Below are 22926 nucleotides of genomic sequence, written 5' to 3'. Positions count from 1 at the left end.
ATCAATTGTGATGTGATAAACGTTTTACGACGGCTATCTTGGTACATTCATCGAGGCAGGTAAAACCAACCAGGTAAATACCTGCCGATGAAGATACGAAATTTGCGCGAGCTACCGTAAAATCCAAAGGTAGCTGAGAGCGATCCAAACGTAGCTGAAAACTATCCAAACGTAGCTGACAACGATTCAGACGTAGTTGATTGCGATCCATTCTCGTGGATTGCGATCCATAGCAACCGGATAAAGATTCAGAGGAAAGTGAGAACAGGTGTATCAACGCATGCTTTTCGCACAATATAATGGCTGGTATATTATTGAATCCGTTCGTAGCGGCGGCGTACGTCCCGACACTCATTTTCCTAACGTACTAGATGGTTGTTACAGTTATTCACCGCGTCGTTGTATGACCGGGCTCAAGAAATTTGTTGCCATCCCTAGAATTTCATGTGACCGCCGTACGTTCCCGCTACGAACGGATTCAATAATACCAGCCAATAACTCACTGAAAGAGTTAACATGGGATGTGCAAAGTGTATAATAACATTTAAGATTTTTAAAACCATTGTGATAACCGTGACTTGGTCTGGTGCAGTGGGAAATGATGGCTTCTTAAAAGAAGTAAACGTTAGCTAAAAAGTTCAAAAACAATATGAAAAACCACTATGAAAGCTGTTTTGTGAGTGTTTTTTAAATACAGGATCCTATGCATAACCGCGCGGCTACACGAGGTGAATTATACAGCGAAATAAACTATTTGACAGGCGAAATATCTGATGGATAAAGCATCACAGCAACCAGCTGATGTGCAATGTAAACAAATAACGTGCACAAAATCGTAATTAAATCCATTAAATAACTTCAATATCGAGTACTTCGTCAATTTTCAGTCAACAGTTCATAATTTCTTCTAATTAGGGAATGTTCTGCTTAAGAATATATTATTTTTAATAGAATTTCAAAAGCGGATGTTGTGTCTCCCCCAACCCTTTAGCTGTACCTGTCAGATATTTCACCTGTCGAATAGTTCATTTCGCTGTATATTTCACCTCGGGTAGCCGCGCGGTAAGAGTTCAAAATTCCACTTTTAAACGTCCTCAGATAATGCGAAATCTTATCTGAGACATTGCGTTCCGCACAACATGATAGATGTTATCATTGAACACGTTCGTAGCGGCGGCGTACGTCCCGACACTCATTTTCACAAACACACACTTTTTTATGACTACTAGATGGTTGCTATAGTACTTTACCGCGGCGTTGTAGGAGCGGCCACACGAAATGTGTTGCGCCATCCTTAGATTCAAACGGATTCAATGATACCAGCTTAATGATACCAGCGCGGCACCTCTGGTGATGTACCAATTGTTGATTTACAGGGTTTACCTACCTAATAAGTTAAACAACATGCAAAATACGTATTTTTAAACTGCTTCATGGATCAAACACACCGGAGCGACCGATTTGACACCTTCAAGAGTAGGACGCTTTCATTCTGTACTATGCCCGATTCATACTTCACAAGGCTCGAATAGAAATGACAGTGCCCAATTGAGGGTTTATGTTGCCCGAAAAAGTATTTACGGCGACCGATAACGCTTTGACGATGCCGGATTGGCTAGGTAAACCCTGTATTACCAACCGAGCGAGTTTACTTATTTGCATTGAATGAGTTAAAATTAACGCAAAGTTTATGGAATCTGTTTGTTATCTGTCAACTCTTTACTTAATACTCGTGTAATGAAAATAATCCGTGAATATGATTATTATTTAGTGAAGTTAATCACTCAGGTAACGTGAGTTAATTTAGTGAGTACATGAGTTGGATTTGAGAGTGGCAGAAAGGAAATGCAAAAAAAAACTGACCGTGCGTCTTCAGAACCGTTGGAATATTCAGAATCTTCTAGAATCGTCGGAATCGCTCGGAATCATCGGAATTGTTTGGCCTGAACAGGTAACTCACATTTCAACTCTCGTAACTCCTGAAAATGATTAAACTCTCAGTAAAGTTGTTTTACCCATGCATGAGTTCAATCGCTCTGTGAGTGAGCTGCTAGTCGTAACTTGGAGAATTAACTCACACAGGAGTTAAAGAAATCTTCGTTATGGTATAATGCAACTCATTCGATACAAATATTGAATTCAAACACACTCATTCACAATGTGCTGTAAAATCACGCTCACGGTGGATGTACTGTACAGTGAACTACTGTACAGTGCACTACGATTGCTTACTATTTAAAGAAGATAATTGTGTTTGATAGAACTTTAGTTGACATTCTATGAAGAGTATTAATATATATTTTTTCTTTATTTTTTAGATAACTTGATCAATGCTTCCAAATCACAGAGCGTACAACAAGCACCGCTGATACGCGCCACTGATACGTCGACAATTGAGTTCGCAGACAGCAGCAAATGGTTGAACGTAGTTACAGGGATAAAAAGGAATTGTATCACAATCAGATTATTAGATAAAGCAATTGATAAAATAGTTTTAACGCAATCTGCCCATAGGGGATAACACTTAACACGACAAAATAACACGATAACGTTAGGAAAGTGCACTAGTAGACGCATGGCATCTGCTGCAGTAAGTTGCATTTGTAGAGAAATAGCTGAATATCGTGTTACACACGTCGTACCAGAGGAATGTCTTAATTATGAGGTAAACCGACTACGAACATTCTTTCCGTTGTGGACAGTTCCTTACATCTACCCAGAGGAACTAGCTCGTTGGGGCTTCTTCTACACCGGGCACCGTGATTGTGTGCGCTGCTACTTTTGCCGCATCGAGCTTGGAGGATGGGACGAGCACGACGTCGTGATAGAGGAACACTTGAAATGGTCACCCCACTGCAGACTGATGACCAAACGGCCAACAAACAATGTGCCTATTGATCCAGATTTTCTCGATCAGTTAGGGGAGATCGTGCCCGATACAACGGGCACAGGCAGCACGATTGCAAGAGAAATGGCAGCAACAGCAGCGGCGGCAGAATCGAATAGGCTCAATCGCCAGAACGAACTGGAAAGGCAGTCGCAAAGGACGCAAAATGATACGATGCCCTTCTATAGGCAGAAGTACCCGCAGTACCGAATAGAGGGCGATCGGTTAGCGACCTTTAAGGAGTGGCCCAAATCGATGCCACAAACACCCGAGCGGATGGCTGATGCGGGATTTTTCTACACCGGCAAGAGTGATGTGGTGGCGTGCTTTTACTGCGGTGGCAACCTGCGGGACTGGCTGGCCGAGGATGACCCGTGGGTGGAGCATGTGAGGAACTTTAGCGAATGCCCGTACGTGAAGCTAGTGAAGACGCCCGAGTTCATTGCGGAATGCCGGGGGGAGAAGATTACAAACAGTGCGCTCACAGCCGGTCCGGAGCATTCTGGACATGGTAATGTGAGCAAGGATAAAGAGCAGGACGAAGTGTCGGATGAAAAGTGTTGCAAAATTTGTTTCACTCGACCATTTGATACGGTTTTCATGCCGTGCGGACACGTGGTGGCATGTGGCAGGTGTGCCGCCACTACTACCAAGTGTCCGATGTGCAATGAGCCGTATACCAGCGTTCAGCGTATATATTTTTCGTAATTTCCCCCTTAACAACGGGTAGCAACGTTCTCATCAATCGTATAGCAATCAAGGGCGTGACACTTGACGTATCGTAAAAGTACGTTACTATCTGAAGATAAGTTGCAAACCCATGTAAGCCTTGGCGTTATTTGCAGTCTCTCTAATCTCGAATGTAAGATAAGATTCCGTGAGGCTCTATTTTGTCATAAATCGATTGCGCTGGTTGACTCGACGCACTGAAACACTTTGTCGTTTTGCCGCTAAGGTTGACTAAAGCAATACATCCGTGACAAAAATGGGGCAGCACATCACAAATCTATCCTATGTCGAGACTTGAGCGGGAACTGCCCTAAACGGAATGCCTTGAAGTAGTGTTGAATTGTGGAGCAAGGAACAATCTGAGCCATAAAGTCTTATGGCAGTATGTTCGCATACCACCCATTACTACTTTAATGCATTCGCGATGACTACAGGGGTTTGCAACGCAACCCACGATCGGGAGCAAATTTTACGATTCGTTGTGTGTGAATTCTAAGATTGCGAACCTGATATATGAAAACGTTGTCTATGCCCGGGACTGTGGAACATGAATCCAATATTTTGGAACATGAGTCGTTTCCTCTTCGGAGGTCAGTAACTAATGCTAACATCATTATTCAACGCTCGCGAGATGTTTTTCAGCAGCACAGCTGCTATTGCACTGCAAAACCATCTCGCGATCGCTGAACATTTGCTGTTAACATTCCGTAAAACAGTGTAAAAGATACTTACATATTTCGATCAACTACCAGTTACTCTGAAGATCGAAGCTTCGTGTGTGACACAGTTGATATCTACATCTTTATATGAGAACAGGTTAGAGAGACTGGATATTTTTAAAACTCATCCTAAATATATGACAACTGTACAGTGGGGACATCTGACCCAAATGCACTCCGCTATCACCATCGCCACCATCAACAATCCGGAAACTTCCTAGAAGTGCGTGCAAAGCACGGTTGTATTTTATAAAAATCATTGGCAAATGTGTTCTATCAGCACATTCAGTTTGTGAATAAAAAATAATCATGTAGGTATGCAGCTTTTGTAAAAAAAAATACTTTTTATCGTATCATGTGACGGCGGTATTACGGCAGTAAGTAACAGTAATGAGAAACAGGACTTTCCGTTTTTGGTTCGTTTTATCTGGCTCTAGATATTTCTATCTAGATAAGGCTTCAATCCAGGGATCATAGTGATGATGAATGTTTGGTAGACCGGAAAAAAACAACACATTACTAATGAAACTTTATCATTTTACAGTTATGAGTTTCTTATCATAGTGAACTGTGGCGCTTTTTGCTTCGCTATGTTGACGAAAGATTTCTTCTTCTACATTTGCTTATTTCATCTATCGAGTACGACCTACTCTTCATCCCCACCATAATCTCTTTTTCCCCTTGTTGTATCTTTCCCCTTTCCCCTCACTTAATTTTTTTAAGTTAAATAATGTTTTATTAATCACACGAGGAAGACAATAGTAAGAGCAAGCAAATATATACATAAAATAAATAAAAAATAAATAAATATTACGAGGAAAATAAACGGAGAAAGATTGATAAAATTTTATCGAAGAACGTCAGAGAGTGTCTCTTAATTGACAACCAGTTAGCGACCTCTAGCGGATGCTATAGCTCGTCATGTTTCAGGTTATTAAACTACAGTGGAGCGCCGTTTATCCGGGCTTCTTGGGACTTGACCTCGCACGGATAAGCGAATAACACGGATAATGAGTCAAATGATATATTTTATCAACAATTCCTGATTAATTTTTGGAAAATTATCTTATTTTTTGATAAAAATAACCCAGTTTTTATTAACTTCATGCTTATTCCACAAGAATATTTGAAATTTGCCTTGAATTATCGGGTCTTTTGTTATGACAATATGCTCTTTTAACCGCTTTTTCAAATATCCTCCTCATAACGAAATGTCACCATTGTATTGAACTGTCATTTCTCAACAGCACGGATAAACGGACAGCCGGATAAAAGGTACCCGGATAAACGGCGCTCCACTGTAATTGTCTGTTGCTCATTCAGGCATTAATGTTGGGATAAATTTGGTTGGGGTGCTACTGAGTACTATGTGATCTTTGCGTAAAATAGTGTATCTATGATCGCAAAATTAAGATCGCCACTAGATGGCGCTACTAGTTATAGAACATCATGGCTGGATTGTGGTGGGCTATGGGGTGTTACATCAGAATAGCTAATTGCAATTCAATTTTTTTTAATTTGAAAGAAACCAGAAACATTGTTTTAAAGCCACTTACCGGTATCAGATGGTCCCTAACTGCAGTATATCACGATCAAATGATCAAGCATGATTTCAGCAACATGGACGAAAAAATCTCTTGGATAAAAGACTTGGCTGCAGCAGTTCAATTCAAAACATGTTTATTAACGGCTCTTGGTTGCCTTTTGATTTGACACAAGACACAAAGGACAGAGTTGTCAAGGACTACTACGCCGTTTCGGGTTTGGTGAAGAACGAGCTCAAGCTACAGCTCGACGACTTGACAACCTTTTGCAGTTCTCCACACTTAGGATTCGCGTCATCGAAGCCCAAACAGTCCTTCGAAAGAAAGAAAAGAACAAAGCCCGCACATAACATAACCACAAGAAACTGGAAAGAAAAATGGCTCCCCTTACCTCGAACCAGCTCCTGACCATACACTCGAAGAATCGGTTCAACCGCTCGTCACAAATCACGCGCCGAAAGTCCCCATCGAACACATTACCAATCACGTACTCGAACAGATCGGTGTGGCAGCGCTCGTAGTGCGCGAACAGCTTCGGCCCGATCGTGATCATCTGCGACACCGAAACCGTCGACCCGACCAGCAGCTTCTGGGTGTGGAAGTTCTGCAGGATGCAGTGCGCAATGCAGGATGTACCGGCGCCGGTACCGGTTTTGCCCATACAGTCGATGATGGCTTTGTGTGCCTCGAGAAAGCTGCCACAACACTGCTGCGGGGTGACGTCCCGTATGGCAACGTCCGCTTCCGGGCAGGTGGTGCCGTTTGCCGCCTTATTGCCGGTGACCGCCTGAGCGTTCAGGGTGGGCAGAAGAAGGGCACACAGTGTGCAGAGCAGGAGGAGTGGTTCCATGGTTACGGGAGGCCTCTTACGCTTTAGATGAATGGGAGAGTTTTGGGTGCTTTTTATAAAATTTCTCTCCCGCCTGCTGCTTGATGGGATTGTGATATTGTCGAATTAACGGCTCATCATCATCATGTTGGGGAGATGCGTAATGGTCCGTGAAGTGTTGGCGCCCAACGGACACGTCACCTTGATTTCAGAATCAAAATAACGCCCAATTAACAGTTCATTTTCACATTTATTCTGGAAGTGAGAAAATTGATTCCAGAAAATAACAAGTTCCTATTAAAGTTCCATTATTACCATACGTCCAAATGCACATTCGGAGTATAAATAACTCCCATCCTCGATGGATAGAGTCAGTCAAGCAACTGGTGTACAGCTTCAGGTTCTTAAAATCCCTCCAACTAACCTCAAAACTACCAAACAATGAATCCGATCGTCGGCAAAGTGTTCCTGGTGCTGTGCGGCAGCCTGCTGGTGGCCGGTGCCCCCAACACGTGCGGCAAGCTGGACCTCAAGACGGACCCGTTCACCTGCTGCACCATCCCGAAGCTGCTGGACGTGACGATCGTGAGCTCGTGCTTCGAGAAGTTCCCCATCGACAAGGACGCCGCGGACAAGGGTGCCGCCAGCATGCCCAAGACGGAGGTAACTGATGTGCAAACGGTTTAAAATGCTCCCAAAAAAAGACATTGACGTCCAAATCCTTGCTTCTAGTGCATGTCGGAGTGCATCCTGAACAGCACCGGCATCTACAACCGCCGCGGTGATGTCGATGAGAAGAAGCTGAACAGCGTGTTCACGGACAGTCTGCCGGCGAACAGCCCGTGGCTGAACGTGGTCCGCAAGGCGATCAAGGAGTGCACGGCCAAGGCCGACAAGAAGGACAAGGAGTTCCAGAAGGACGTGGCGGACCAGAAGAAGACCACGCCGAAGGGTACGCAGGTGTGCAATCCGGAGGCCAGCTTCCTGGTCGACTGCATCCACACGACCGTGTTCAGCGACTGCCCGACCAACCTGCGCTCCACCTCGACGGAGTGTGATGCGATCTGGAACTTCCTGAAGAACTGCCCGTTCAGTGCGCTGCGTCAGTAGATAGAGCACTGTCGGTTGCGATACGGCAAAAGGGTGACGGGATTCAAAACTTTGGGATTGTTCTATACACTTGTAGACGACCAAAACCACGGTTAATAAAGCGCCTTGAAACACGAGTATCATTCAAGATGGAGATTTAAAACGCTGGAGAAAGGATCGTTTTGAAGCCTTTTGGCTTTATTTCCACTGTTTTTGTGTGTTAAACTACTAGAAAAAGGGTCAACAACAATGAGCAGAGAGGGAGAGAGAGAGTGAGAAAGATAGAGAGATAGTGCGAGTGAGCGAGGGAAAGGTTTCTAGGCTATTACGCACGTGGTGACGGACAGAAAGCTGGGCGCCTCCACACACACCCGTTTGTTTTTGCTCTACGCAACTAAGGAGCTGTGCACAACATCAAAGCGGACACAATAACAGTCTCAGAGACACCGAATTGGAGTCTCAAGTATCATCCCCGTGGAATGCAGCGTTGCTAGTCTCACAGTGGATGCCTCAACATTCGCTCCGCAGGCTTGCGCTGGAGATGTCGTTCCACTCGAGCCACTTGGCCACCTCGGGCGGCAGATCGGGCTTGGCCAGGCTCGGTGCTTCAATGACACCACCCGTCTCCACCTTCTCCAGAAATTCGGTCGAACTGGTCGTGTTGGACGGCAGCTTCTTTGCGCCGGACGAAGACGGTAAGCTGATGCCGCTCTTGAGCAGCGTTGCCATCACGTCCTCCACCGAGCACTGCATGACGCGCTGGCGGCAGAGCGCAATACAGTGGATGAAGCCGTCCGTACCGCCAAGAAACCGATGCTCCATAAAGATGGACTGATTGTCCCAGTACACGATCTGTGGAAGCAAGGGCAGTTGTTGGAATAAGAAACACTTTTTAAGCGAATTAGCGTCTCTTACCCTGGAGCTGATCGTGAAACGCGTGAAGGGACGTATGAACCGCCGATAGCGGATGGTGGTGGCCCCTTGTACAACCGATCCGCCTTTACTTCGAATCGTCCGGTACAGGGAGGTCCGCTCGTAGAAGTCAACCCGCGCAAAGTCTATTTCGCGCAGATAGCGCGCATTGTTCATGTGGTAAAGCAGCGTGTCGATGTCATTCGTTAGGCAAAGACCTGGAAAAGAAAAAATGAAAATAATTTTAATGGACGTTGTTCCTTTGTTAAAATCATTATTGCAGGCAAAAGAGCAATAAAAAACGGCTCCTTATCACACTCCAGCAATTATCGATCGCCAACGAATCAATGTCTTGGGCCAATGTTTTATGCATGTGTATGGTAAACTAGAGCTTAATGACATGCCTCTCTTTCTTTCTCTCTCGGCTCCCCTTTGGGCTAATGCCCCACCGCCGGCAAGCGGTCAAGAAGAGGCGATCGAAACCACACAACTACTGATGCTAAATTTAGCATCCGCACGGTACTCTGCGGTACGGAAAATCGAACCCAAGCTCCGCTAAGGAAGGAGCATGGCCTACTACAACAACTACTACTACTACTCACCCATCACGGTGCCCGTGTCGAGGATGTGCATCCGCTTCTTGAGAAAGCGCGCCGACACCACGCAAAGGCACATTCGCAGAAAGTAGTGCAGCTCGAACAGGCCGTACAGCCCGACCAGCACACCGAGCACAATCCCTAGCGCGGTACACAACATCTTGAGGTCCAGGAATCCCTTTCTTTTGCACTTCACTTGTTACCAAGGCAGGCTGCTGCTACTGGCTGGTACGGATATGTGTGTGATTTCGGTGTTACGGGGGTACGGTTTTGCTCACAGTTGCATCACATTATCGCACTGGCCGTGCAAACACCACGGGGACAAAACGAACCACACGGTACGACACAATTTTTCAAACCATTGCGCTTTCTTCTCTTCTGACGATGACCACTTTGGGGGGACGAAACCTGGATGGAATTCGTTTCGACCGCAGTGAATCGAAGCTGGCCCCAGATGACAGCTACCGTGTGAGTGTGTTTGTGTGTTGCGTGTTTGTGTTTTTGTGTGTAGCTGAAGCGGATTGTGTAAGGACGAACAGGGTAGGCTAGTGCCATGGTGGTTTGTTTTGGTTCTGGGCGCGCATGCGCCTACTGCGTTCGATGTCGAACGATTTTGGCGTGCAGTTTGTGGATGCACTTTTGAGCGAGCACACCAATACAGCGATGAGTGGAAGATGAGAGCAGCAGGTAAACATTTCCATAGGAAAAGGGTTGCGAGAAAGTGGGTGAGAAAGGATTCCGTCAGTCAGTTTTTGAATCAACGGAATTGCTAACGGTCAATTTGAATTTCCATTTCAGGTTTCAACGTGGTGCAATGGTGCGGATTTTATTAGCGGTTATAAAAGAATACATAAATCAGCATCGTAAATTTGTGGAGCCCCATCTACAAGAACGGACACTTGCTGTGATAGCTCTTCAGCTTGTTGCAGTCATCGTTGACGGTGAACAGCTTGGCCGGACACTCCGCGAACAGCGTCATGCCCATGCAGGCCAGTATCGTACCGGAGATGGGATGGCAGATCTGTTCCCCATCAAATGAAGGCGTTAGCTTAGCGCCCGCCTCAATTTCGTCCTTGATCGAGTCCGCCATCTTGAAGCACCCGTCGATTGCGTCCAGCGTGATCTTGTTCCATTCGGGGGCCATCGATTTGGTGGAGTCAAGGTACAGTTTGGTCAGTGCTTCACGATCTATTTTACCGTTCGAGTAGAGGCTGGTGGAGTTCATAACGCACTCAGCTACGCACTGTAGGGGAAGGGAGTAGAGAAGGCTTAAAAGCCATATTGAACTGTTATCTTGTGAACGGGATACCTACACAACCACGCGGAATGCCTTCCATTGCCATCTGGCGCTTCGTTTGACCGATCCATTTGGAGTGGCAGGTCATGAAGGCGCTCGGCTCCACGAGGAACGGCGTGACGCAACATTCCGCTGCATTCTGGAGAGTGGAAATAGTAGTGGAAATTAGAGCTCTTACATGTGATTCAATCATCAACTCTCACCTTCGGCACTGGAGGTCCTTTAAGGCAGGGATTGTCAGCAAACACGGAACCAACGGCAATAAGGCTTAAGGCACCGATTTGAAGGAGATTTAAGTGAGCCATGTTCTTCTGTATTCCGCTTAGAATTGTACTGCTTGTACTGAGCCTCTTCTGAACAGCTTTTATATCATTCTGAGCCTCGTCAAATGCCTTCAAATGCTTCATAGTGAAAATGCTGACGGATTCTTGAAGTGTCAATCAAAGTTTCTGCCCTCGCTTTGTTTCACATGTCAGTTGGGCAATATTTAACGTCAACACTTGCCCATTAAGATGTTAACTTAATGCAGCAGTCGTTCTTTTATGGGTGAAATTATACCGTACAACTTCTTATGATGAAGTTGTTTGCTTGGCAGTGGAGATGTTTGGAGCTAGCTTTTCGCATGTGTCGTGATGCTTCAGTAGAATAATGAGGTTCATCTTGAGCAGATGTAAAGGAAGTTTAACGCAGTGAAGAAGTTATTCAATTTATTATGAAGATTTTCAGAAAGTGTGATGAGTTACATTAATGTTTCATACTTCATATTCTTATGTAGTAAGTCTGAATCATTTGATACCTGAATCGCAATGTCTGTTTACTAATCGCTTCTATTTAGTTTGTTCTTCAATATTAACAAAAACAACATCTTTAACCATTATTAGCACAGCAATTTAAACTCTGTATGTTTATCTGTGGCTCAGTTTGTCCATCCGATTCCGATTAGATGATCATGATGATGCTTTAAATTATCGGCCCTTGTATGATCAATCATGTTCTATCCATCACCGCAATGATAAGCCTGATTAGGTCTGATGTGAATGTAAAAAAGGCAAAAAAATGCAAATATTGTCATTGCAAAACCATTACAGGGTTTTTTGGAGTGATTTTGATGATATAAAATTGTACCACAGCTTTTGTTTGATCTATACAAAACGGTTCTAATTCAAACTGATGGTAGAATTAAACCGTTGCTTCTCTACAATTGCGTTAAACCCTGCACATTGCTTTTCCGTCTGACGCCCCAACCATCTGGCACGCCACGTGCATGGTAAAAAAAGCCAAACAAATGGTAAAAACGACCGATCGTTTGTGGGGTATACAAATTATATCCTATGGCACGATCACACTCACTCTGTGGTCTGAACATTACGTACCCGCAAGCCAAACCATCAATTAAGAGTACCGTGCGCTCAGTGCTCTGTATCAACAGAAAGCGCCAGATTTTTGTATTCAAATCAGCTCGAGTACAATCGATGAAAAGCGCTCCCCCGTGATGAGTGGGCAACTTTTTTCTTTTCGTGAGGGTTATTTCCATTACCTGACCATTTACTAACTAGCCCTCTTCTATGTACGCACTCTCCTCTCTCGCTCTCTCTGTCATTGTGTGTGTCGTTCTCTGTCGAATTCTATTGTGCCCACTGCAGGCAAAAGGCCCCATTAGCCATGCAAGCTCCTCATCCCTCCAAACGCCCCACAACGTGCATCGGCTGATATCGCCCCCGAAAGCAGGTTGACATTGGTACGGTGGGAAAGGGTAGATCGGACGTTGGGATAAAAACGAAAGCGATCGCCCATCGACCGGTGATCTCTCAGTTGCAGTCGAGTAGAGCGATGGGACAGCGACAGCGTGTTGTGGTGCAGTTGGCACTGTGTTTCCTCACTTTCGGGGCCCTGCTCCAGGCCGGGGTGCTGGCGGGCGATAATCCGTGTGCTGCCGGTCCACCTGTCGATACGGTGAGTTGCTGTAGAATGACAAGAAGCTCCACAAAGAAATTGCTCATCCCTTTTTTATCACCAGAACCCGGCCGAATGTTGCCCCACGCCCATGCTGGTGGACGGTACGATCATGATGGACTGCTACAAGAAGTACGGCGAGCAGACGAAGAAACAGCTCCAGATGGATGGCATTCCCAGGGGTTGTGTAAGTAGTTGCTGCTGCAGTTCTTTTCTGTTGCCAAATTTGAAATTTCCACCACATCGCACCGTTGTTACAGTGCATTGCTGAGTGTGCGATGAATGCAACCAACATGTACGCGGACGGTATGCTGAAGCGGGACGATCTGTCGAAGATGTTCATGGACGCGGTCAAGGACAAGCCGGAGTGGATGTCGCTGGTGCGCGATGCCACCAACGCGTGCTTCGAGCTGGCGGAAAAGAAGATGGACGAGATCGAGGCGGGCGCCAAGCTGGAACCGAGCTTCGAGGGCGAGAAGATCTGCCATCCCATCTCCGGCACGATTCTGCGCTGCATGGGCATGATGATGTTCGCCCAGTGTCCGGCGTCCGTTTTTAACGTGAACGAGAACTGCAACAAGCTGCGAGAGTATGGCAGCATCTGTCCAATGATTTAGAGCAGTGCACTGTACATGTTTGTGTGTGATTGGGGTCTTGGTTGTGAAAAACGGCAAATGTTGCATAGCTGGTGTAGCGATAGGGGAAAATGAATCATAAATTATGTGCAAACAACACGGAACTAATAAGAATTTTAATGCTTAACAGCGTAAGTTACACCGAAAATCGGGATTTGCAGTTGATCTTTAAACAATATAACACATGTTAGCCTGAAAGTATGCAATACTCTTAATACGTTACCCTCAACGGATATGCAATGCGCGATGCCGTGAGCCTAGTGAGTATGCAATCTGCACTACACTTGGATAAATGGATTTAAACGGCACGTTTTTGTACTGCACAAAAAAGGGTTAATGTTTTGATGAATTGCACTTTTTAATGGACTTGTTGATAAACAATAACAACGGTACCAGCATGCTAAGACATGCTTATGCCTGTTTTTTCCCTTATTTTGATGGCAATAATACACGAAATGAAGTTGTTATTTTACTTATCGTACAATATGCGCAGTATGTGCAACAAATAAGTAATTAAGCTGATCTTAAAAGAGTTTTTTTTTGCGAAGAATGCGATTAATGACATTTATTTTGACAATTTTGGTACGCTACACTCAACTCCACAGGCCAAAAACAATAATGAAATAATAGCTCTGATAAAAACGACATAATGACACATGTTTTGGGAACGCGCTTAAGACTAATTCCAATGTCCGCTTAAGAATGCGTTGTCGATTGTCGGTCGCATGCTTAAAACGTTCCGGCAGCTGTTCAAACAGCGCAATAAATTAAGACAGTAATTATTCAATCAAGATCTTATCGTGCTTGCCGCTTCCTGTGCACTTACCGCGGCATAGGGAATGCTTTTGAATGAAGCTATAAGTGTCTTACGCGTAATTCGTGTAAGATCTATTAATCAACAAGCTGATAAGGGTCTGGCGAAAAAAAAAGTGGTAACACATTGGAACACCTGTTGCTAGTGTGAATTCCTTGAAGATTGTTTTGAAGGCGCCAGGTGTTCCAGATTGTGTGATTTTTTTTTCCTCTTCTAATTCAATAAATGCACGTCACATTTGCTCAATTGTCAGTCAGGCATTAAGCGATAACGATTGTATCCACCCAAGAGCTTTGCAAGGGAGAGCCAATTTCAATACCTTTCCGATGATTTTGGAATAACTTATCAATGAGTCACATCTTTATTCGCATGACACCCAAACCAAACCACCGATAGTGTCAATTCGCCCCAAAATTGCCCAACCGATTGATCACGTTTTGCGGAGGCCATTGATTCCTTCGGCTTCTCACGGAGTAGCGAAACACTACCACCACCACACCTATATCTTTCATTATCAAATGCAGGCTGGCGGCTCGACCGTTTGCGCGCGAGATGTGAATCTTTCTAATGCGCCAAAGAGAAACAGGCGGCAAAAAAGCTGCGCACGAAGAGGACAAAAAGATGACGCCGTGTAGCGCACGCTAAGATGTTGTGGCACCGTGCGACCGAAAGGACTGTGGCGAGGGCCGATTCAGTCTTGCCGAGAATCGCGCACCGCACGGACGCAACCCCGGTCGAAAGCAGTGTGCATAAAGTGAAGTTTCCTTCTCCATCCAATGCCACCATGTACGGTAACGGTTGGCGTACGATCTTAGTAGCCGTGTGCGTTACTGCTGTTACAAGGGGTTACAGTGGTGGTGTGTACGCAACAGACAGCTGTCCGATCTATCTGACACTGTCCGCGTTGGCTCGTTCGTTAGAGGACGCTCCGCTGGTGATCAACTGGGGCCCAGGCTGTGAGAATCCACCGGAATGGATTGGGTTGTACACGGAAAATCCAGCCCTTTCAAACGCTTCCCCAGCTGTGAAGGTGGTTGTAAGTGGAGAGCGCAGTGGGCAGGTCACAACGGAGCTAAAGTTTGGCCGTCGCAAACTGCCCGGTGGCTGGAGCCACGAGCAAGTGCTTCAGCACATCCCGAAGCGCAAGAGCAAACCGATCTGCTTCGACCTGTACCTAACGAGCTACGACCAGGCCGGTGAGCTGCAGTACTTCGACTGTCTGAAGATACAGCCGACTTGGATGTTTAGCGAACCGGGGCTCGGGAACGTATCGCTTCGGGAGCTGTTCCTGCCCGGGACGCACTGTTCCGGCTGCTACCAGACGCGCACGAACGTCGGGAATGTGGTGCTGAAAAAGATTGGCTTCCGCCAGAGCCTGGACGTGTGGAGCCAGCTCGTGTTCGGGATAAGGTATCTGGACTTTGCGATCGGGTACTACCCGTCGCACAATGGGACGCGCAACTTTTGGATCATGAACGAACAGTTCCGGGTGGGTGCGTTGCGGCCCATCCTGCAGGACATTCGGCGCTTTGTGATACTGTCCGAGGAGACGGTGTTTCTGGACTTTCGGCGATTTCCGCTCGGGTTTCACAATAACCCGGAGCAGCACGAGGCGCTGCTGGAGCTGCTGGAGCAGGAGCTGGGAGATTTGGTGTACCGGAGGATGCCGCTAGTGTCCGGGGAGGATGAGCTGGAGGGCAGCGAGTCGTACAACCTGACGCTCGGGGATATGCGCCGAGAGGGAAAGTACATACTTATCACCTACAATCATGAGGCGAGCTTAAATGGTAAGTCAAGCCGGGGAACGGAACAGAACTCAATCAACGAGTGTGTCTCGCTCGATAAGCGATTATCCAATTGAAGCAGGCGTAGCAAATTGTGTCTGTCGCACACGGGGAGACGCAAGCGGCGAGTGCAGTTTTTAGTGTCGTATGGAGTGTGTGTGTGCGGGACTGGCGAAGGTCTGAACGCAGGGGTGTCAAACTCAAATCCACTTCATAAAATATATACAAAAATATATCAAAAAGTGCTGAAGAATGAAGAAAAATATACAATCACAAAATTTATAATTAATGATGCCCGTCTTAGGTTCAAGCCCCGTATAGAGTGCTAACTATAAGTGGGATTAACAATAGATCACTGATAGCGAAACTCATTAGAAGACATTGTTACGTATGATGATCGACCTCGTAGAATGACGAAACCTTTGTCTGAAATATTAGTAAATCCTGGTGAATGTAACACATTTGGATTCTTTACAATGACTGTGAAAGTGCTTTGACTTGCCGTATGTTTGACACGTCTGGTTTTGAACAGACAGCGCGCCTCGTTATTGGCTGCTGCTGGAGCTTGTGCTAGTGCATTGTCTGTACCATCCCAGGCAATAATCGAACACGATAACAGAGTAGAGTGATCTTTCAACAAAGAGACTTAGGTCTCTCTCACACAAAAAGGGGTCATTCCAAAGAGGATGATAGTAAAACACGGCAAGACAGTTCAAAGCAGGCCTCGTAGTAACTTCCTGCCATTGGCTAATGAGCGGCTAAACGCTCATCGTGTCTGTTTTGCGCCTCGTGTGTGTGTCCTTCCTGAAGGGGTTTCGCTCATATAAAAAAAGCAGAAACAAACACTGCAAAGCGTGTATCTAACGCTACGATCGGATTCAAGGGCCCACACGCCACCGGGGCTCGCGTCACTAAAGCAAAACGTGACGTTGAGTATGAGCACCGTGCCCTTCCGTGCGCATACAGAGATCCCTAGAGATCCGCAACACGGCCTTGACATTCGCGTGCGCGCCAGCGCGCCCCTTATCGAGGGGCACCCGTTACGACACACCTGCACAGCAATCGTGCGGTTTTCCGGTTTTTATTTCGGGGCGTTCGATTCGTCTCCCAAAACACAGCCGACACTGACCCACATTTGAGACCGCTGGTGTGCGCGCGCCTACGGACCGCCAAGCGAAAACCGTTTCGTAATGGTGCTTAGATTCGTCATGACCAATCGCACACAAATCTGAGGTCGGGAGACAGCAGCAAAAACAAACCCACCTTTAACGGTGAAGATAGCGTGTTTTTTGTTTGGGGTGGAATTCACTAACTAAGGCCTGTGTGGCTTGGGAGCTGGGAGCTACGATGGAAAAGCTTGAGACGCGTTTTATAGTCCACAGCATCCTTCTTTACAGCAGGCAACCGAAATGGACTTGAATTGCGTAAAGGTAGGGCGTTTTATTGCGCTGTACCAATTAAACGAATTAACCCTCTCCGTCTACACGTTTAGGGGCCACTGGGTCGTGAGTGTGATCTTCAGCGTCCAGGCGTGCTTCAGCTCGAGCCGGTCGATCTCGTTCTTGGGAGGAAACTCCACCATAATCCCATCCTCCGTCGGTTTCCACTGCAAATGGGAAAGATGTTAATGCCATTTAAAAGCGGACTTAAACGCAACTCCCAACACGGGGTCTTTGCGGGCTAACCTTCAGGGCGGTGTTGTACCCCAGCATCGTGATCTGTGCAATGTTAGTCACCTGATTGCTGAAGGCTCCCAGCCGCACGCTGTTCGTTTTGTACGGATAGTCCAGCACGGTGGCGAAGATCGTGCGGAAGTTGCTGCGCCGATTCGAGGATCCCTTGGTCGCGGTGTACCAGACGCTTCCGGTGAGTGTGTCGTTCTGGTACTCCCACGGTTGGGACTTGTAGATCGCAGGGCCATTCACCTTCAGCCAGCTGGAAGTAGGCAACATGCATTAAAAGAGAGAGCGAATTTCGCAACATTTCTTCTTCTAGCTCATCCCTTACCGTCCCATCTCGACGAGTCGCTCGGCAAAGATTGCCTCAATTGTGCCGGCTTTGGTGGGGCCCACGTTGATAAGAATGTTGCCACCGCAGCTAACCGTCGTCACGAGCTCCCCGATCAGCTCGTCCGTCGTCATAAAGTCCTCCAACCGTGCGTTCACCCGATGGCCCCAGCTCTTCCGATCGATTGTCATTGCATTTTCCCACTTGTGCTTCTGCAGCACGCCCGGGTTGTACCGATCGGAGCAGGTGTGGAAGTCCCCGTGCAGACAGAGCGTCCCCATGCCCCACCGATCGTTCGTGACGATCGTGTCGCGCACCGGGCTGTCGTTGTACAGCCAGGCAAAGAACTCTTTCGCCTTCCAGTACCCGTCCGGTGCTTCCCAGTCACCGTCGCTCCACAGCACTTCCGGCCGGTACGTGTTGATAAGCTCCTGCAGCTCAGGCCATACCTTTCCATCCACGTACTCCCTTTGCATGAACACGTGCAGCTTGTCATTCAAATACAATCGATTGAACCACTCAAAAAGGGAATAATAAACGCCAAACGTTAGCTGCCCCGTGGCACGCACCGCATTGGCCAGCTCGCCCAAAACATCCCGATGAGGTCCAACATCCATCGCGTTCCAGCCGAACGTATGCTTCGACGGCCACAGCGTGTACCCTTCGTGGTGTTTGCTCGTCAGCACCACGTACCGTGCACCGGAACGGGCAAACAGCTCAGCCCACTCGGTCGCATTGAACAGTTCCGCGGTAAAATCGCTCGCAAAGTCTTGATAGGTAAAGCCGGGCTTGTAGTTGTTCGCCATAAACTGCACGTACTCCTCCGTCCGGCTGCCCTGCCAGTTGATCCAGAACCACTCCGACCCGTAGCTGGGGACCGCGTACACACCCCAGTGGATGAAGATACCGACCTTCGCGTCATCGTACCATTTGGGAAGTGGGCGCGAGTCCAAACTTTCCCACGTTGGTTCGTACTTGCCGGCGGTACAGCCCAAGCAAAGCACACCGAACACCACAACCGCACTGCACAGCCACAGAGACGTCCTCGCGGAACGCATCTTCACGGGAGAATAATTCGCTCGTTGCCGTTCTGGACGCTGCTCGGCAGAACGGTAGCACTATCGCTGTGGTGCTTCCTTTCTCCTCCAGTGCCACTTCAGCTGCGCATCGAGGCGCACTATCTTGTACAAACACAATTGACCTATGGACAATTTGTACCGTCGCGAGATGCGCGATGATGGATTGTGTTTGTTGGCTCATCAGCTTACTGCATGGGGGGGAAGGAATGCGATAACGGGAGCCAATCTGTACGGTGGCAAATGATGGCGAAAGCTGTAGAAAGGGAAATGAGGATGGGACTTTTAAAGAAAAAGAAAAAATAACGAAAAGTAACTAGTTACTTTTGCATGAGTAACTAGTTACTACTGATAGGTTGTTGGATTGATATAATGTTTGAAAGTAACGGCTTACTGGTTAGAGTAACGAGTAAGAATAACATATTACAAGTAACTGGTTGTCATAGTGGAATAATTCAAAAAAGAGTAAAGTACTATGCATGACGAAGTAGCAGGTTATTTTTACCAGTTCCAACTAAACATTCCCATCTCTAAAGCGAATGGTTGATATCATTATGAGAAGCACTTTCGAAAAATAATAGTTATTGTAAAAATATATTTAAATACAAAACTCTTGGAATGATTATAAAACAATCATATTGTGGAAAATTAAAATTATTATGTTATTAAATTAAAAAAAAATAATTCATTTCAAATTTATGACCAACACTTTTCCCATTGTGATTCTGTAACTGCTACGCACAGGCGCATAAACATCGCAAAAACATCGACTCGCAGCTTCTTGCTCCCTAGCAGTCAACTGTAGGAATGAAATGCTTTTAACACTGGAATTCAAATGGTTTATCATTTAAATTTGTTTTTTTTTTCATACAATTTCTCGTCCTTCTTCTCCTTCTAGAATCGGACATTATATGGAGAGCGTGGAAAAAACACTCGAGCGCTTTCCTGAAGCACACCGAGCTGGGCGAATGGATGCAGAATCTGTTCTCGCACAAGCATCCGGACGCGCCGCGCAACATTGGCTGGAGTCTGCACGGTGTGCAAGGCTTCCACGGGAGCTATGTAAGTATAAGCAGAGGAAATTAATCATAAAAAGAATTTAATTAACAACTCCCTTTTCCTAATGGAATGGTAGAACGAAGAGGAGGCCACCTTCCTGATGCCGGCGGAACGTGCCAGCATCGTCAATCCGAAGCTGATGCAGCTGCTGAGCGGCCCGTGGAGTCAGCGAGCGAACGCGGTACTGGTGGACTTCTTCACCAACATCAATCTGGTCGAGCTGGCGGTTAGCACGAACCAGTACAAAACGCTACGCAATCCCGCCAACGAGGCCGTGGTGCTAGACATTCAGTGAGCTTGTGAATCGAGTGAATCCAAAGCGACAGAGTCTCGGTTGTTTGTTGGACGTTCGAATAGAGCATCATGAACATTTCATCGTGGAATGGGCGCAACTGATGGTCATTTTTGCCCTTCATTAGCATGATAGCATAGGTGTTAAGGTGCGATCATTAATCGCTTTTCCGTACTGAATAAAGCTAGCTGTTAAGGTGTAGATTTATGAAAATATGATTGTTTGCTGTACTGGCTCTGTACGCGTACCGCTGTACAGTTAGAACCTGTGCCGCAATGAACGATATCACTAAGGTCATTTCAGAACCGTTCCGAATGACCTACCTTCGTTAACAATGGAGCTTTGCAGTAGAAAAAAGGAAAAACTAAACAATGGTAATAAACTATGTTTACTTTAGACGTGCCCCCGAAAAAATTGGATTATGTAAAAAAAGAATGATCAGTTTTTTGGTTAATTCTTCCATAACCCCTGAATTTGTATATAAAAGTGCACTACCCAAGTCGAACGCACCAGTTCGTCAGTGCTTCAATAACGTAACCATGGCTACGACTATCGCTCGCATTGGATCGGCCAACTGGGCCAAAGTGTTGGTGCTGCTGTGGCTGGTACAGTTGGCCACCGCCGGTGAACCGAACCCGGTCTGCAAAACGATGCCCACGGTGGACAAGGACAACGAGGACAAGTGCTGCGATGTGCCGGAAATGTTTCCGAACGAAACGCTGAACGCTTGTATGGAAGAGCATCAGAAATCTAGCAAGCCGCCATTGCAGAAGAGTTGTGTAAGTAAATGAAGGGAGAGAAAGAAAGAAAGAGAGAGCTTCAGCATGGTTTACTTTGATTGGTTTTGTATCATCTTCTACTAGGAAATAACGACCTGTGTGCTGAAGAAGCAGAGCCTCATCAAATCGGACAATACGGTGGACAAGGACAAGATTAAGTCGTACATCAAGGAGATGGTGAAGGGATCGGACGAATGGAAGACACTGGTGGAGAAGGCGGTGCTGGAAGAGTGTTTGCCACTGATGGACAAAGATCCATCCAACGTGCTTAGTAAGCTGAAGTCTTCCTTGGGAGATTGTGACCCAGCTCCGGCACTGACCATTGCCTGTGCCGCTGCCAAGTTCTACGTGGTAAGGGCTTTGTGTGGCTGATGTATGATTGTATGCTAACAGGATTCTAATTGGTCTTTTTTTTGGTTTTCTATCACATTAAGAACTGCCCCGCTAAGGACAGAACCACAAGTAAGAATTAATGTCATAGCTCTGCACTGAAGACAACTTATGCTTACATCGTGCTCTTTTTCCCATTATTCCCTCACAGGTCCGATGTGTGATGAATGGAGAACGTTCTTGTCAAAGTGCTCCAACTCGCTGGAAGATTTGAACGCCATCTTCATGGTTCTGGAAAACCAGAAGACGAGATAAGTGGCGTGATCGGTCCGAGGATCGTGTTGGAACAATTGGAATACAAATAAAATGGCTCTCTGTCGCATCGTTTTCCGCATTGCAAATTTAAATGTTTATATTTACTGAATTATCACTTTCCGAAACAATGAAACGACTTTGACCGTGAGAAGGGAATGAGATTTTAATGTGCTTTTAACTCGAGCACATTAGCGCCCGGTGGGTATAAAAGCGATGGTTGTGGAGAGAAAAAGCCGTACAACAGTTGTTCAACATGAATCGACTCGTTTGCGCTTTTGGTGTAATATTTGTGGTGGCGGTAAGTAGGATCGTCAGAGCGGTGTTTGAGAAACCCTGACCTTAACATCCTCGTTGATATGGCTAGACGCTGGAGCTTGTGGTGGCCCATCCCGGGAAGGATGTGCTCGGTTGTCACAATGGCACATCGATAACGGTTGACGAATGCTGCGCCATACCCATGCTGGCCAACAAGACCGTCATCGAGAAGTGTAAAGCGGCCCACCCGTTTAAGCCACCGCAAAACACCGACGATAAAGGACCGCGTGGACATCCGGGTGAGGTAAGTCCCACGCGCGCGTGGTTTTTTTGACGATCACGTGTCATACGGTCACCGTTTATCGGTTGTTTGCAGTGCATCGCTGAGTGTATTATGAAGGGTATGGGTGCGCTCAAGAACGAAAAGGTCGATGGGCCCGCATTTAGGAAGGCGATCGAGCCGGTAGTGAAAGCGAACCCGGCCTTTGCCAAGCTGCTCGACGACACGGTTAAGCAGTGCCATGAAAGCATTAACGTTGACTCGGAATTTACCCGCTACGTGACGAAACCAGTCTGCAAGCCGGATGCGAAAGCGTTCATCAACTGCGTGTACGGCACATTGTTTGAGGTAAAGTGCGATCGTCTGTTCTTGTTAAACATATTTTATCTATAAAACACACTTCTACTTTCTCTACCATTCAGCAATGCCCGACGAATGTGTGGACGCAGAAGGATGGCTGCACGCAGCTGAAGGACAAGATCAAGAAGGGCTGCGCGTACTTTGCGCTGCGCAAGCATGGCGGTCGTCGCATGCGTCCAACCTAAACCACGATCTAGCATGATCTAAATCGATTGCGATTGTTTTTTTGTTTGTGCGCTTGTTTGTGTGAATTGTTAAAATTAATAAAACCAAACTACCCCAAAAATTTGGCAAACAACCTCAATTGTTCAATGATTGTCCGTGCAATTGTAATGGGGGGAAAAAAAACTCTTTAGCTTTAAACCGAAGGTCAGACGTGGAAAAA

The 22926-nt window shown here is 46.4% G+C and overlaps 10 protein-coding genes across 10 annotated transcripts; 6 read left to right on the top strand and 4 right to left on the bottom strand.

The window, feature by feature from the left end:
• The first annotated feature begins 264 nt into the window (after nucleotides 1–264).
• Nucleotides 265–4657, top strand: LOC120950576 (death-associated inhibitor of apoptosis 1-like). Its single transcript, XM_040368717.2, has 2 exons — nucleotides 265–1951; nucleotides 2319–4657. Exon 2 carries the CDS (start codon nucleotides 2576–2578, stop codon nucleotides 3593–3595), a length of 1020 nt encoding a protein of 339 aa, XP_040224651.2. The 5' UTR covers nucleotides 265–1951; nucleotides 2319–2575; the 3' UTR covers nucleotides 3596–4657.
• Nucleotides 4658–5998: 1341 nt separating this feature from the next.
• On the bottom strand, nucleotides 5999–6964 carry LOC120950583 (uncharacterized). The gene is made up of 2 exons (XM_040368726.2): nucleotides 6271–6964; nucleotides 5999–6193 (listed from the first exon to the last, which is right to left on the bottom strand). The coding sequence occupies exons 1-2, from the start codon at nucleotides 6727–6729 to the stop codon at nucleotides 6083–6085; spliced, it is 570 nt and encodes a 189-aa protein (XP_040224660.1). The 5' UTR covers nucleotides 6730–6964; the 3' UTR covers nucleotides 5999–6082.
• Nucleotides 6965–6970: 6 nt separating this feature from the next.
• Nucleotides 6971–7934, top strand: LOC120950580 (uncharacterized). The gene is made up of 2 exons (XM_040368722.2): nucleotides 6971–7371; nucleotides 7441–7934. The coding sequence occupies exons 1-2, from the start codon at nucleotides 7150–7152 to the stop codon at nucleotides 7816–7818; spliced, it is 600 nt and encodes a 199-aa protein (XP_040224656.1). The 5' UTR covers nucleotides 6971–7149; the 3' UTR covers nucleotides 7819–7934.
• Nucleotides 7935–7953: 19 nt separating this feature from the next.
• On the bottom strand, nucleotides 7954–10010 carry LOC120950577 (protein THEM6). Its single transcript, XM_040368720.2, has 3 exons — nucleotides 9312–10010; nucleotides 8713–8927; nucleotides 7954–8649 (listed from the first exon to the last, which is right to left on the bottom strand). The coding sequence occupies exons 1-3, from the start codon at nucleotides 9463–9465 to the stop codon at nucleotides 8308–8310; spliced, it is 711 nt and encodes a 236-aa protein (XP_040224654.1). The 5' UTR covers nucleotides 9466–10010; the 3' UTR covers nucleotides 7954–8307.
• Nucleotides 10011–10097: 87 nt separating this feature from the next.
• On the bottom strand, nucleotides 10098–11024 carry LOC120950581 (uncharacterized). The gene is made up of 3 exons (XM_040368723.2): nucleotides 10806–11024; nucleotides 10619–10741; nucleotides 10098–10548 (listed from the first exon to the last, which is right to left on the bottom strand). Exons 1-3 carry the CDS (start codon nucleotides 11007–11009, stop codon nucleotides 10189–10191), a joined length of 687 nt encoding a protein of 228 aa, XP_040224657.2. The 5' UTR covers nucleotides 11010–11024; the 3' UTR covers nucleotides 10098–10188.
• A 1361-nt stretch (nucleotides 11025–12385) lies between these two features.
• LOC120950579 (uncharacterized) lies at nucleotides 12386–13294 on the top strand. Its single transcript, XM_040368721.2, has 3 exons — nucleotides 12386–12555; nucleotides 12620–12742; nucleotides 12816–13294. The coding sequence occupies exons 1-3, from the start codon at nucleotides 12433–12435 to the stop codon at nucleotides 13170–13172; spliced, it is 603 nt and encodes a 200-aa protein (XP_040224655.2). The 5' UTR covers nucleotides 12386–12432; the 3' UTR covers nucleotides 13173–13294.
• Nucleotides 13295–14672: 1378 nt separating this feature from the next.
• On the top strand, nucleotides 14673–20435 carry LOC120949689 (uncharacterized). The gene is made up of 3 exons (XM_040367126.2): nucleotides 14673–15791; nucleotides 19770–19933; nucleotides 20007–20435. The coding sequence occupies exons 1-3, from the start codon at nucleotides 14789–14791 to the stop codon at nucleotides 20223–20225; spliced, it is 1386 nt and encodes a 461-aa protein (XP_040223060.2). The 5' UTR covers nucleotides 14673–14788; the 3' UTR covers nucleotides 20226–20435.
• LOC120949688 (putative alpha-L-fucosidase) lies at nucleotides 17204–18992 on the bottom strand. The gene is made up of 3 exons (XM_040367125.2): nucleotides 17796–18992; nucleotides 17474–17723; nucleotides 17204–17394 (listed from the first exon to the last, which is right to left on the bottom strand). The coding sequence occupies exons 1-3, from the start codon at nucleotides 18851–18853 to the stop codon at nucleotides 17269–17271; spliced, it is 1434 nt and encodes a 477-aa protein (XP_040223059.2). The 5' UTR covers nucleotides 18854–18992; the 3' UTR covers nucleotides 17204–17268.
• A 284-nt stretch (nucleotides 20436–20719) lies between the features above and the next one.
• On the top strand, nucleotides 20720–21732 carry LOC120949690 (general odorant-binding protein 66). Its single transcript, XM_040367127.2, has 4 exons — nucleotides 20720–21001; nucleotides 21086–21352; nucleotides 21436–21463; nucleotides 21543–21732. The coding sequence occupies exons 1-4, from the start codon at nucleotides 20762–20764 to the stop codon at nucleotides 21644–21646; spliced, it is 639 nt and encodes a 212-aa protein (XP_040223061.2). The 5' UTR covers nucleotides 20720–20761; the 3' UTR covers nucleotides 21647–21732.
• A 106-nt stretch (nucleotides 21733–21838) lies between these two features.
• On the top strand, nucleotides 21839–22845 carry LOC120949705 (general odorant-binding protein 67). The gene is made up of 4 exons (XM_040367170.2): nucleotides 21839–21944; nucleotides 22011–22205; nucleotides 22278–22529; nucleotides 22604–22845. The coding sequence occupies exons 1-4, from the start codon at nucleotides 21900–21902 to the stop codon at nucleotides 22724–22726; spliced, it is 615 nt and encodes a 204-aa protein (XP_040223104.2). The 5' UTR covers nucleotides 21839–21899; the 3' UTR covers nucleotides 22727–22845.
• Nucleotides 22846–22926: the final 81 nt, after the last annotated feature.

The sequence above is a fragment of the Anopheles coluzzii genome, chromosome 2, assembly GCF_943734685.1.
Source record: "Anopheles coluzzii chromosome 2, AcolN3, whole genome shotgun sequence".
Classification (NCBI taxonomy): Eukaryota; Metazoa; Arthropoda; class Insecta; order Diptera; family Culicidae; genus Anopheles; species Anopheles coluzzii.
This window is presented reverse-complemented; position numbering and strand designations above follow the sequence as displayed.

Coding starts and splice junctions, on each gene's coding strand:
- LOC120950576 (XM_040368717.2), top strand. CDS start 2,576: ATGGCATCTGCTGCAGTAAGTTGCATTTGTAGAGAAATAGCTGAATAT.
- LOC120950583 (XM_040368726.2), bottom strand. CDS start 6,729: ATGGAACCACTCCTCCTGCTCTGCACACTGTGTGCCCTTCTTCTGCCC. Junction 6,194..6,270: donor TGGTCAGGAGCTGGTTCGAG/GTAAGGGGAGCC, acceptor TTTCTTTCGAAG/GACTGTTTGGGCTTCGATGA.
- LOC120950580 (XM_040368722.2), top strand. CDS start 7,150: ATGAATCCGATCGTCGGCAAAGTGTTCCTGGTGCTGTGCGGCAGCCTG. Junction 7,372..7,440: donor CCAGCATGCCCAAGACGGAG/GTAACTGATGTG, acceptor CCTTGCTTCTAG/TGCATGTCGGAGTGCATCCT.
- LOC120950577 (XM_040368720.2), bottom strand. CDS start 9,465: ATGTTGTGTACCGCGCTAGGGATTGTGCTCGGTGTGCTGGTCGGGCTG. Junction 8,928..9,311: donor CGACACGGGCACCGTGATGG/GTGAGTAGTAGT, acceptor TTTCTTTTCCAG/GTCTTTGCCTAACGAATGAC. Junction 8,650..8,712: donor GTTTCACGATCAGCTCCAGG/GTAAGAGACGCT, acceptor TTGCTTCCACAG/ATCGTGTACTGGGACAATCA.
- LOC120950581 (XM_040368723.2), bottom strand. CDS start 11,009: ATGAAGCATTTGAAGGCATTTGACGAGGCTCAGAATGATATAAAAGCT. Junction 10,742..10,805: donor AAGGACCTCCAGTGCCGAAG/GTGAGAGTTGAT, acceptor TCCACTCTCCAG/AATGCAGCGGAATGTTGCGT. Junction 10,549..10,618: donor AAGGCATTCCGCGTGGTTGT/GTAGGTATCCCG, acceptor CTTCCCCTACAG/TGCGTAGCTGAGTGCGTTAT.
- LOC120950579 (XM_040368721.2), top strand. CDS start 12,433: ATGGGACAGCGACAGCGTGTTGTGGTGCAGTTGGCACTGTGTTTCCTC. Junction 12,556..12,619: donor CCGGTCCACCTGTCGATACG/GTGAGTTGCTGT, acceptor TTTTATCACCAG/AACCCGGCCGAATGTTGCCC. Junction 12,743..12,815: donor ATGGCATTCCCAGGGGTTGT/GTAAGTAGTTGC, acceptor CCGTTGTTACAG/TGCATTGCTGAGTGTGCGAT.
- LOC120949689 (XM_040367126.2), top strand. CDS start 14,789: ATGTACGGTAACGGTTGGCGTACGATCTTAGTAGCCGTGTGCGTTACT. Junction 15,792..19,769: donor TCATGAGGCGAGCTTAAATG/GTAAGTCAAGCC, acceptor TTCTCCTTCTAG/AATCGGACATTATATGGAGA. Junction 19,934..20,006: donor AAGGCTTCCACGGGAGCTAT/GTAAGTATAAGC, acceptor ATGGAATGGTAG/AACGAAGAGGAGGCCACCTT.
- LOC120949688 (XM_040367125.2), bottom strand. CDS start 18,853: ATGCGTTCCGCGAGGACGTCTCTGTGGCTGTGCAGTGCGGTTGTGGTG. Junction 17,724..17,795: donor CGACTCGTCGAGATGGGACG/GTAAGGGATGAG, acceptor GCCTACTTCCAG/CTGGCTGAAGGTGAATGGCC. Junction 17,395..17,473: donor GGTACAACACCGCCCTGAAG/GTTAGCCCGCAA, acceptor TCCCATTTGCAG/TGGAAACCGACGGAGGATGG.
- LOC120949690 (XM_040367127.2), top strand. CDS start 20,762: ATGGCTACGACTATCGCTCGCATTGGATCGGCCAACTGGGCCAAAGTG. Junction 21,353..21,435: donor CCGCTGCCAAGTTCTACGTG/GTAAGGGCTTTG, acceptor TATCACATTAAG/AACTGCCCCGCTAAGGACAG. Junction 21,464..21,542: donor CGCTAAGGACAGAACCACAA/GTAAGAATTAAT, acceptor ATTCCCTCACAG/GTCCGATGTGTGATGAATGG.
- LOC120949705 (XM_040367170.2), top strand. CDS start 21,900: ATGAATCGACTCGTTTGCGCTTTTGGTGTAATATTTGTGGTGGCG. Junction 22,206..22,277: donor CGCGTGGACATCCGGGTGAG/GTAAGTCCCACG, acceptor GGTTGTTTGCAG/TGCATCGCTGAGTGTATTAT. Junction 22,530..22,603: donor TGTACGGCACATTGTTTGAG/GTAAAGTGCGAT, acceptor TCTACCATTCAG/CAATGCCCGACGAATGTGTG.